The sequence below is a fragment of the Pongo pygmaeus genome, chromosome 2 (genome assembly GCF_028885625.2).
Source record: "Pongo pygmaeus isolate AG05252 chromosome 2, NHGRI_mPonPyg2-v2.0_pri, whole genome shotgun sequence".
In the NCBI taxonomy this organism is placed as follows: Eukaryota; Metazoa; Chordata; class Mammalia; order Primates; family Hominidae; genus Pongo; species Pongo pygmaeus.
The window spans coordinates 46327032-46339269 of NC_085930.1; the positions used below are offsets into that span (position 1 = coordinate 46327032).

General features: G+C 42.7%; 1 protein-coding gene across 5 annotated transcripts in view; it reads left to right on the plus strand.

The window, feature by feature from the left end:
- SIDT1 (SID1 transmembrane family member 1) overlaps positions 1 to 12238 on the plus strand; it is a 95100-nt gene that overhangs the window by 70920 nt on the left and 11942 nt on the right. For 3 of the 5 annotated variants that reach the window (XM_054480697.2, XM_054480699.2, XM_054480701.1), the window contains 8 exons: positions 341 to 414; positions 1292 to 1358; positions 3489 to 3562; positions 4542 to 4665; positions 4849 to 4966; positions 7442 to 7578; positions 8540 to 8648; positions 11510 to 11524. In XM_054480697.2, coding sequence (XP_054336672.1) covers positions 341 to 414; positions 1292 to 1358; positions 3489 to 3562; positions 4542 to 4665; positions 4849 to 4966; positions 7442 to 7578; positions 8540 to 8648; positions 11510 to 11524 — 718 coding nt within the window. The remainder of the gene's footprint in view (positions 1 to 340; positions 415 to 1291; positions 1359 to 3488; positions 3563 to 4541; positions 4666 to 4848; positions 4967 to 7441; positions 7579 to 8539; positions 8649 to 11509; positions 11525 to 12238) is intronic. The other 2 variants (XM_054480698.2, XM_054480700.1) reach the window with 1 other exon arrangement.

Here is a 12238-nt window from a genome sequence, read left to right on the forward strand (position 1 = left end):
GGACAGCTCTGAAAGCTGGGAAATCAGTTCTTGACATATAAGAGGCACTCAAGACTCCCAATAAGTTGCCCACATCAGCCAATCCTTAATATTCCAAGGAAAATACTAAGATTTTTATTAAGGTATCATGGGAAAAACAACATTAAAAGAAAAGTCTTAAATAATTTTAATCAAGTAAATTTGATTTACTTAATCAAATTTCGTAAATTTGAATAATTGTATCCCTTGAATAATTTTAACAATTTTAATTTAAATTGAGACATTTGTTACGTTTGCCTTTGTATCTCATGCATAAAGAGCTGAGTACAGTTTTGCATTCTGTTTTTATTTGGCTTTCCAGATGTTCCTTTACCTGTCAGATTTGTCCAGGAAGGACCGGAGAATAGTCAGCAAAAAATATAAAATTTATTTTTGGTAAGTAGATGACCAGTAGGACCATGGTTCCCTTAAATAAACATAGTTTTCTTTGTAAGAGCCACAACCACTTAGGCACAAGGTTTTAGTGTTTAATGAGGCACAGGCATAGGGGATGATGTTACCAGCCAACTATCAGTAGACCTGCGATGGCCACACACATGGACACAGCCTCCCTCCCAGCCAAGAGGCTAAGCTGCCTTGCAAGAAATCTTCTCTCCCCTCAGAAACCCCCAAACTGAGTACTGTACTCTTGTGACAGCTCCTCCCCTTATTTTCTCTTGAAGGATGCCCTTTTACTTGCATGCAGATCTTAGAAGGAAATAAGGGACAATGGGGACACATGAAATTTCATAGTGGGACCATCAGTTTGGAGACCACACCCCTTTCACGTGATCCGTCACTCATTACTTATACTCTGATGTTTAATCTAACAGCAGCCTAAAGAGATAGGCCCTCATAAATGATTTGGTTAAACCAGAAGCAGGTACTACTTACACTGTTTTACAAATGGTTGTAAGAAAAGAAAGAAAAAATAAACCCTAATACTTGTTGGGTACCAATCATTAACCTTTTTAAAAAATACATTTCAGTTAGTATTTTCAGTTTTTGCCTCTGCACCCTAACTAAAAGTATCCAAGGGAAGCTTTTCTTTACTTCTTTAATTCCCCTTTAGACAAGATACTGTGTACCAAATGCCCCAATGCAAGAGAGGGGAGAGGACAACTGGAGAAACAGGAACCACATAATCAGCTTCTGGTTACTTTTACAAGTTAATTATGGACTTATGGGGTGGAAGCATCCTTTTAAAAATATTAACCAAAGACTCCACTGTTCATTTGAAAATAACCATTTCTGGTTCTTCCTGCCTGCATAGGAACATCATCACCATCGCTGTGTTTTACGCACTGCCCGTGATCCAGCTGGTCATTACCTATCAGACAGTAAGTGCTGCCCCAGCCCCAGCCCCAGAGTCTGAGCTTTCTTTCTGCAGGGAGAGTCTCCACTGTGACTGACAGAGAGAAGTACAACTTAGGATCCATTCAGGAATTTCCCATTGGGGTTCCAATCAATTGGAATATTGGAATTTACCATTGCTTCCTCTTTCTTTTTTTTTTTTTTTTTTTTTAAGACAGAGTCTTACTCTGTCACCCTGGCTGGAGTGCAATGGCACGATGTCGGCTCACTGCAACCTCTGCCTCCTGGATTAAAGCAATTCTCCTGCCTCAGCCTCCTGAGTAGCTGGGATTACAGGCATGTGCCACCATGCCCAGCTAATTTTTTGTGTATTTTTAGTAGAGATGGGGTTTCACCATGTTGGCCAGGCTGGTCTCAAACTCCTAACCTCAGGTGATCCACCTGCTTCAGCCTCCCAAAGTACTGGGATTACAGGCATAAGCCACCATACCCAGCCCATCGCTTCATCTTTAACTGACCTTTCAATCTAGTTCCCAATTGTTTTATCACAAAGGGAGCTGCAATCTCTTGTATTATTTTGTCTACCAGTCTGAAAGTATTACCTTGTGCTCATTCAGTCATGATATCTATTCACTGCATCTGTTACTTAACACTCTGAACTTTCTGATCATTATAGGATAATTAGTAGAGTAAATAAAGTTCCAGACTAAAACAAAGGAACCTGATAGCTGATCTAGCCTGTGCCTTCCCAGTGAAGGTAAATTTTTTTTGTAAAATTAAAAACAGCTTTGTGGCTGGGCACGGTGGCTCACATCTGTAATCCCAGAACTTTGGGAGGCCTAGACAGGTGGATTGCCTGAGCTCTGGAGTTTGAGACCAGCCTGGGCAACATGGCGAAACCCTGTCTCTACCAAAAATACAAAAAAATTAGCTGAGTGGTGGCACACACCTGTGGTCCCAGCTACTCGGGAGGCTAAAGTGGGAGGATTGCTTGAGCCTGTGGAGGTGTAGATTGCAGTAAGCTGAGATTGCACCACTGCACTCCAGCCTGAGTGACAGAGTGAGACCGTGTCTCAAGAACAAAAAAAGGAAAAAAAAGAAAAAAAAAAAAAGCTTCATGAAACTAACAAAATATTACGGTAAAAAGAAAATGTAAAATAAAAACAAAGATTTTTTAAGCAAAAATAATATGAAAGTAGTTTGAGAATCTTCATTCTTCCATAGACTCCTAGGCCAAGGTCACTTATATGACCTTCTATAGAATTTATTACACAGTAGAAAGCCCATTTACAATAGCAAAAAGCTGAAGTTGCTTCTAATGCAGTGGCCCTCAGACTTTGCTCTGCATTAAGGTCACCTGGGAAGCTTTTACAAATCCCAGTGTCCAGGCTGTACCTCATCCCAATTAGATCAGAGTCCCTGAGGGTGGGGCCAGGCATCTGTAGTGTTTAAATCCCCAGTGATTCCAACATACAGCCAAGTTTGTGTGTTAATGATCTAATAATATTTAGTCAATTGCATAGTTTGTGTGTTAATGATCTAATAATATTTAGTCAATTGCATACTTATTATGCAATGAGAACAAGGACTTCATGAGGTTTGAGCACCACTGTTTATAATCTAAATCTTCTCCGCATACTTTGGGGGGCTGTCAGAAGATACACCTGGACTGTGATTTGGGAAAGTTCTTGACAGAGATGGTGATAAATAGGGAAAGCTGAACACACATCTCCTCGTGTCTACCTGCCTCACGTTTACCATTTCTACCCAGAGGATGGGACAGCTCCATATCCCCTCTGCGGTAACCTAGAAAATAAGACATAGTGTGACAGTCCTGAAAGGTCCCAATGTTAGCATTCTTTCATAGTCCTTTTATCATAACAAAGGAAACGCATTTGGATGAATTCCACCTTGGGGCTGCATAAGGGGGTACACAGAATATTCCCATTCAAAGCAAGATGGTAACTTTTTTGTAAAAAAAAGTGCCTGTGCTGTGTAAGGTGGCAGATAATGGCCCATCTGTGCAGAGGAGCACTGGTTACATTGTAAACTAGTGACAGTGCATCTCCGTGAGCCCTGTCTGCTCTTTGTGTTCCGGCTGGGGCTCAGAGGACGGAGGAAAACCACATTTCCTCTTCTCACTCTTGATTTTACAGGTGGTAAATGTCACTGGCAACCAGGACATCTGTTACTACAACTTCCTCTGTGCTCACCCCTTGGGCGTCCTGAGGTAAACCCAGTCCTCTGGTTGCCCATGAGGCATTTAGAGATGCCTTTCTGTCTAATGTTGTGATTTCGGTTTTTAAAAATACTAAAAACAACTGTGGAAAACGACCCTATTCAAGGGTAAAAAGGAACTAAACCAAGAAGTTGAGACCAGGTATGCTCCTCTCGTTCCTGTATGTGGTTCTCAGGAAACATTCCTTAGCGTACTGCCTGCTGAGATGAGGGCAGTGACATTTTTTAAAATGTCAGATCTCTAGCTGTGGTGGCATTTGTTCACAGGCATGAGCTGGCAACCTATTGTCTCATTTGATCCATTAAACAACCTCGTGAGATAGACATTACTATGATCCCTATTTTTAGATGAAGGCAGGTGAGGATTTGCTGAAGGTCCCTCAGCTGCTAAGTAGTGCAGGACACAAACCCAGCCCTGTGGCCTCCCAGGCCATGCTCTAGCCACCAGAACTTGGTGACATGGAAGAAGCATTGCCTGGGAGTTGGGAGTCTAGCTTCTTGCTCCAGAGCTGAACCAGCGTTCGTTTCCTCAAATAAAGCTGCTGGCTATGATTGGCTCACACTTACCTGAAATTCACAATTAGAGAGCTGAACATTGACACACACGGGTCCACCTGTGAGAACTCACTCTCACGGTGTAGCTGAAACACCTGCCCGTCTTTGAAGCAGCTGTCTTTCCCAGGATTCATACTATACAAATGCCACTGGCATAAGAGAGGATGGGAGGGTGTTAGGAAGCCAAGCAAGCACGCTTGAGAGGAAACAGACATGTTGTCACAGGCTAAGTAAGCATCATAAAATGAAGGAGTTAGGTTAAAGAGGATTTCTAATACTTTTCTGATCTTGAAACCTTATGGAAAGGTTAATGGAAAACACTGATGCTGAATTCATTCATTCCTTCATGCATCATGTATTTTCTGGGTCCCTTTGGTGGTTTTTACTCTCTCGTGGTCTCTCACTCATCCCTGTAGTGCCTTCAACAACATTCTCAGCAATCTGGGCCATGTGCTTCTGGGCTTCCTCTTCTTGCTGATAGTCTTGCGCCGGGACATCCTCCATCGGAGAGCCCTGGAAGCCAAGGACATCTTTGCTGTGGTGAGGAGAGAGTGGGTGGGAGCTAGGAAGGATCTGCAAAGGGGTGGGACATCTGGCTTAATGGTGTGATGATTTATTATGTGTAATAAACTACATGAGTCCAGAAGCTTGGGCTTCCAGATTAGTGACGTGGTAGATATGGCACTATTTAGTATCTATTGACCACCCTTTCTCCTTTTTCAGGAGTACGGGATTCCCAAACACTTTGGTCTCTTCTACGCTATGGGCATTGCATTGATGATGGAAGGGGTGCTAAGTGCTTGCTACCATGTCTGCCCTAATTATTCCAACTTCCAATTTGGTAATTAGAACTTATATCTACTATACAGATTTGAATCGTGAGTCTTATCCTGGAACCCTCCCCAAAAATGCCAAAGTCGTGCTTGCAAAGATCAAATGGCATTTTATGTGAGCTGAAGTGATCAGAGAGGACCTCCACACAGAGCATGACCTAATTGAGCAGTTAGACTGCTTTGGGATGAAAGTTATGGAGAACCCAATTTATGCTGGATTGAATAACAAGGACATCCAGGTGTAGAAAGGGCTTGTGGTTGATTTATCTGGTGACTCTGCCTTCATTTCTCTGTGATCCCTTTGATTGTACCCAGCCTGTATGTTGGTTTTATCGTCAGGCTGTCTTCCCTGATGGTGGCAAAAGTAACTATAGCAGCCCCTGGCTTCATAGCTCCACCCAACAATTCTAGAGGAGGCGGCAAGCTGGGTTCCAGGAGCCTTCAATTAAGAGCAAGGAAGCTGTTTTTTGAGAAAACCACAGATAATATCCTTTCACATCTCAGTAGCTTAAACAGTCATGAGCCCATTCTTTTTTTTTCTTTTTTTTTTTTTTTAACAGAGTCTGGCTCTGTCGCCCAGGCTGGAGTGCAGTGGCATGATCTGAGCTCACTGCAATCTCCGCCTCAGGGGTTCAAGTGATCGTCCTCCCTCAGCCTCCCCAGTAGCTGGGACTACTGGTGCACACCACCACGCCCAGCTAATTTTTGTATTTTTTTGGTAGAGACGGGGTTTCACCATGTTGGCCGGGCTGGTCTCAAACTCCTAACCTCAGGTGATCCGCCTGCCTCTGCCTCCCAAAGTGCTGGGATTACAGGCATGAGCCACCACAACCGGCCCCATGAGCCCATTTTTGAATCATTCTCTAAGCGCTTGTCAGCTCAGACTCAGGTTGCTTCACCAATCAGCAAAAAAGGTGGGACTATCTTTAGACCAATCAGCCCCGTCCCTGGAGCCAAAGGTGGGATTAGCTTTCCTGAAGCAAAGGGGCTGAGACAGTGTGCATTTCTGAATTGAAAGCGGGTAGACATTGAGTTAATATTGAGATGCTGTTAAGAAGGAGGAAAGGAAAAGCTGATGCTGTCTAGCAAGTAACGATGTCCTCCACGCTCAAGGATGAGGATTTTTTAAATGGTCATTTAATGTTTGTGCTCTGGCTTCTGGTGTTAACTCTGAGCACCACAGAACTCTGTCCCATTTAATTTTTTTAATTAGAAAACATTTTCAATAGAGAAAACTGCAGAGAATGATATCATTCATCACTCAGAATGAACGAATGTCAACATTTTTAAATATTTGCCTAGATCTACTTTTTAAAGAATAAAGCACTGTGATAAAGTTGAGGTCCTGTTTTGATGCACTTTCAAACTTAATCTCCTCCTTCCTCCTCTAAAGGCAATAACTATGATTAATTTGATATTTACCTTTCCGGTTTGTTTTTATAATTTTTCTATATTTGTAACAAATTAATAGTAGTTTATCATTCTGTGTTCTGCAGCCTTTTTTCATTCAAGAATATGTTTTCAAGATTTATCAATATTATATCAAGGACATGTAGTTCACTCATTTTTAAGGGTTGTCATATTGTATAACAAAAAAGTATCACATTTATCAGTTCCTCTATTGAACAGCATTTAGATGTTGCCCATATTTTGCTATTATAGATAACACTGCAATGATCATCCTTCTATATGTCTCTTTGTATGTATGTGACAGAGGTTCCTTGGGATATCTAGAAGTAGAATTTTTTAGTTACTTGGTTTGTGCACCTTCTATTTTACCAAAAACTGACAAATTTCTCTCCAGAACATTAATTCCCATTCCCAATAGCTGTGTGAGACTTCCCATTCCCCAGATCATCACTAACATTTGTTACTGTCAGACCCTTAAAGTTTTTACCAAGTTTTTGAGTAAAATGGAGGCATTGCATTGTTATCTTAATTTGCATTTCCGCAATTCTAATGCAGTAAGCTCCATTTTATTTCTAGCTATTTTCCATCACTAGGCTATAAAGCTATAAATGTGCAGTAATCAAGTGATTATATTTTAGGGTGCTGAGAACGACCTCCCACACCCATCTGGGGCTCATTTTATGGTCACACTGCCTACACTATCATCATTAGGAATTCTTTTGTCATTGTTGTTGAACACCAGCATCTAAAATGCAAGTGGGGATAGTTGTTTGTTTATCATATCAGACACTCTTCTTCTGTGAAAGAGGAGTTATTTATTTATTATATCAGATGTTTTTCTTCTGTGAACTAAAGGGCAGCCTTAGAGAGGTTTAGAAGTGGAGTAAGTGGGGTCTGCCTAGAGAATGTGCCAGGAAGCTGACATGTTAGAGGTCTCCACACAGTCCGCGGGTAGCAAATAGTCCATGGATTGAAATGAGGGGTACTCAGAGTCTGAAGAAAAATCTAGAAAATATCATCTGTCTGTCCACCTACTGAATCCTGATCGTCTGGCTCCTCCTTTGGGTCCTCAGACACCTCCTTCATGTACATGATCGCTGGCCTGTGCATGCTGAAGCTCTATCAGACCCGCCACCCGGACATCAATGCCAGCGCCTACTCCGCCTATGCCTCCTTTGCTGTGGTCATCATGGTCACCGTCCTTGGAGTGGTGCGTCCCCCACCTTCTTCCACCTGGCTCTCGAAAAGTGCCCCCCTAGGTCCAATAAACAAACAACAATCAAGTGAATGGGTTTGGATTAACCGAAATCCTCAGTTCATGCCACACTTTCATCTCATGCCACACTTTCATCTCATGACACACTTTCATCATTGGCCCACTCATGGCACACTTTCACTTTGTTATTTAGTTAGTTTGTCTGTTTGTTTGTTTTTGACAGAGTCACACTCTGTCATCAGGCTGGAGTGCAGTGGCGCGATCTCAGCTCACTGCAACCTCCACCTCCCAGGTTCAGGCGATTCTCCTGCCTCAGCCTCCTGAGTAGCTGGGACTACAGGCTCCCACCACCACGCCTGGCTAATTTTTGTAGAGACTGAGTTTCACCATGTTGGCCAGGCTGGTCTCAAACTCCTGACCTCGTGATCCGCCCACCTCGGCCTCCCAAAGTGCTGGGATTACAGGCATGAGCCACCGTGCCCGGCCTAGTTGGTTATTTTTAATAACGTATTAGGCACCTGTAAAACTACCACAGGATAATTTTAATATAAAGCTAGACCCGACTCATGTGAAAGTGGAATAGGGGTATATAAGCTGACTGGAGAGACTGACTGGAAAAAACAGAAACCACCTTCTAAATATGCATGGGCAACACCTGTTGCCTGTTTTGGTTATTTGAAGTGCATTTGTCCCCACTTTAGACCCGTTGCCCCTTCACCATTGCTATTCGGCTGCCTCTCCTATTTCCCTTTTCCATTTTCATTTGGCCCAGTAGCCATTTTTTTTTTTTTTCCTGTCCCCTGGGAGTCAGATCCATGGGAGTTTCCAGAGGGGGAGAAAAACAGAATGTGCACACAGCTGTTTTTGACTCCTTACACATACAGGAAAGAGGATGATTTTGATGAGTTTTCTAGGGAAAACCCCAGATGAAGGTAACTTCCGTCTTTACTCCTAGGTGTTTGGAAAAAATGACGTGTGGTTCTGGGTCATCTTCTCTGCAATCCACGTTCTGGCTTCACTAGCACTCAGCACCCAGATATATTATATGGGTCGTTTCAAGATAGGTGAGTCACTTGTTAATTCTATACTAATCACACGAATCAACTTTAATGAAAAAGCAGACATTGCCTTTACTTATGCTGAATGAAAGTGTTACAGGTCACCATGCTCTGAATTCTATGCCATGTTTAATAGCACATATTAGCTCCAAGAGCTTCCTCTCCCTTATAGGATAGTGATAAGCTATTACCACTAGTTCTATTTTCAGCTGAGAAACTAAGGTTTGCCACACCTCAGAGATGAGGTGTACCTCCAACCCCTGGTTGCAAACACTTTACAGTCTGCCAAACTTTGACTTGTATTTAGAGAATGGTATGATCATCATACCACTAGTTCCACCTAGAGGAACATTTTTCAGTTTGCAGCATTCAAAGGGAGCATTTCTCTAACCATGCTAAATGGTTGTCAAGAATGAATTATATATTTTCAGATTCTAGAGCTGGAACTTTTGAGACCAACTTGCCAATCTTAGAGGCAGGACACCTGCTGAGCTCCCTCCAACTTATCAGAGAGCACTGAATGTCCTACAGAAATCAGCTTGTGATCTGCTGTTGGTCAGTCATCATATATGGGAACAGATTCAAGTGGTTTTAGAGCATTTAAATTTTAAAAAATCATTTCAAGTTCCAGGAAGTCAGACTTAAATATCCTTTTGTCTATTTCAAGGCAAATTATTATATGTAAACATAGGCAAACTTCTGATATTAACAAAGCCCAGAGCAAAAGTCCTAATAAAAGCCTGCATAGCTTATATGTAAGAACATCAAAGTCATAAAGCAGACTAAAAAGCTATTAAATACATGAAAGGAGGGAGGAAGGGAGGGAGGGAAAAATATGCCTCCATTGCAACTAAATTAGAAGGCCTAGGTTCAAATTTAAAATTCTTGGTTTCTCAAACACTTTTTCTGCTTCTGGTTGTGTCTTAAGGAGTCTCACAAGTGTGCATGTGGCACCTTTGCCCGACATCCGATGTTCATCCGCTTCCCCCACAAATAGCCACCACTTGGCCTTTCCCCGCCCCTAGAGGTATGCCCTAGTGGTACCATCTGCCCTCAGGAGGATAGACAAGGGAAGGGGGCTGTGCAGGCCTTAGAGCAGGCTGGGAGCCTTCTGGGCAGGTAGATGCTTCTGGCGCCCTGGAATTCAGAATTTCTAGAAGGAAAAGAGGAGTCCTTTGGCCCTGCAGACTCCTCACTCATGAGGGAATAAGGCCTCTAAAATATGGTACCCTCTTGTCCAGGTCTAAGAGCAATTCTACAGAAACAAATGGCTTTAAGACTAGAAGACCGAACAGAGCAATTGCTCGTTTTCAAAGGTTAGTTCTTTTGCCATGGTCAGTAGATTTACCTTTGGCATGAACATAGCCAGCATACCTCCAAATCCCCCAGTTACTTGAGCCAGTTGTGTAGAACATTTGGTAGGGCACGCTGGTCATGCTCCTCCACCAGACAGAAGGTAAGTGAAGTCATACAAACTAAACTTTCCAAAGGAAAATAATTGGGAGCATTGTTGTTCTGGTTTCTTCCAGAGTTGGAAAAATAAACTTGAGTGCAGATATATGCAATGGTAGTGACCACTAATACACAGAGGAGCTTTAATATATTTATACCACCTTTGTCTTATGCAATTTTGCAATGCCAAATTATCTTATCTTTTAAAAGAAGTGAAATTTAGCATATCATATTATGACCATGGAATAATTTGTTAGGGTCCCAACAGGAAAAAGATGTCACACACAAATATAGGGAAGGATTTATTAACAGAAGCACTATTCACAAGATTTGGATGGGGTAGAGGGGAATGAAAGGGATATCATGGAAACTGGGGGTTAGCAGCAGTGAAGCTTTTACATCTATAAGCCCAAAAGGACAGGGAAGACATGGTTCCCAAAATGTAGAAGGAGAGTGTTACAGGGAAAAAAGTCACTCTGAAAGGAGCAAAGACCTTTCATGGACATTCTGCCCAGCTTGTGGTAACCTCACAGGGAAGATGCCAGCAAAGTAAGTCCTCTGAGCTCACTCTCCTTCCTTTGTCCCTGCAGTGTCCTGCTGGAATTCCCCATTGTCCAAGGAAAGTCAGGGAATCCACTGATATCGTCCACACAGGCCCGCCACCCCAGTGTGGTGGGTCCCAGGAGAGAGACTCATGGCAAGTGGGCCTAGTAGGGCAAATGGGAGCTAGCCAGCCTGTAGTTTAACTGAATATTTTCCATTTCCGTACCCATGGAGACTTCCCCAGGTGGTTACAGATGCATCAGAGTCAAAAGAAAACTTTCTATTTCGTCGTTGACAATGATTGTGTCTAAATTTAGCCCAAAGCCAGGAAGTTGGATTGGTGGACAGTGTTCAGCTGACTCCAGCCTTTCTACCCATGTCATAAGCTGCCTTTGCTTTCTAATCACATGTCCTTTCTCTGTGGCCCCTCGGGCTACACAAGCAAATAAATGTGGTCACAGGAAAGGCAGCAGCAATGAGGAAGAACATTTCATCATTAGCTCTCATAAACCGCAGAGCTGCTTCCCCAAATCACTACTGTGTCCCCCAGTCCCAGAGCTCTGGAAAAGGACCTCAAGGATTTCTCATGAGAGAGGCTGGATTATAAATTGCAAGCGGTGCACAAAAGTAGACAGGGAGAGAGAAAAGTCTCAATTCACTCTTTGAGGATTTGAAGACTTCTGAATGTTTGAGACAAGCGGAAAGATCCTGTGTTCTTTTTGACAAGTCAATATTACTTTTATAATCAGAAAGCAAAATTAAAGTCATCCATCTTGAGAAAAAATAAAATGACCAGTAGTTTACATGTTTGGCTACTTTCTTACACGTCTCTCTTTTTTTTCTCCTTTCTTCTCTGCTTCCTACTGATTCAGATGTGTCTGACACAGGTAATGTTCAGCCACCCTTTCCAGGGGTCTAGATAGTTTTTTTATCAAAGTGACCCACCTGGCTGTCCTGGCAGCCCTGCTCAGCCTCCTTCAGGCTGAGCAGACTCCATGGGAGTGGTGAGCGAGAGAGAGGCTCAGAGGGGAGGCTGCATTCCACCCCAGCCTGCTCCACGCCTCTTCTGGGCTGCCACAGAGACAGGTTTCTCCCTCCTGGTTAAATTGACCATGGGGGTAACCTTGAGGAGGAGAAGGATTCACAACAGAACTGAGATCCACACTCTGGAAAATGTTTGCTTTGGGCAGACTCAGACTAGCATTCGATATCTGTGGTGTGGACAGCTCGCAGAAACACAGCCCGCCTTTGACCCTGACTGTTCATGTAACATTATAACACACACACTCGCTGCATTTCATATCATCCTTTTAAACTGTGTTTAAAAAAACTTTCCTGTCTTTTTCTCCCCATCTTAACTTACCTTCCCTTGATGATTGTTTCAGTTCAGATAGACTTTCTGAACATGCTCAGTAGAGCCTAGGGTCCTTTAGTTCAATTGTTACTAACTTATAACCGCATTGAGAAATAACAGATCTGAACCTTTACAAGCTAAGTTTTCCCATCCTCTAGAGAGAGCATGTGCTTTAAAGTAGATTGAGGAGACCCATAACATCTCTACTATAAAGAAAACACCACTAGAGTAAACTGTAAACAAAAAG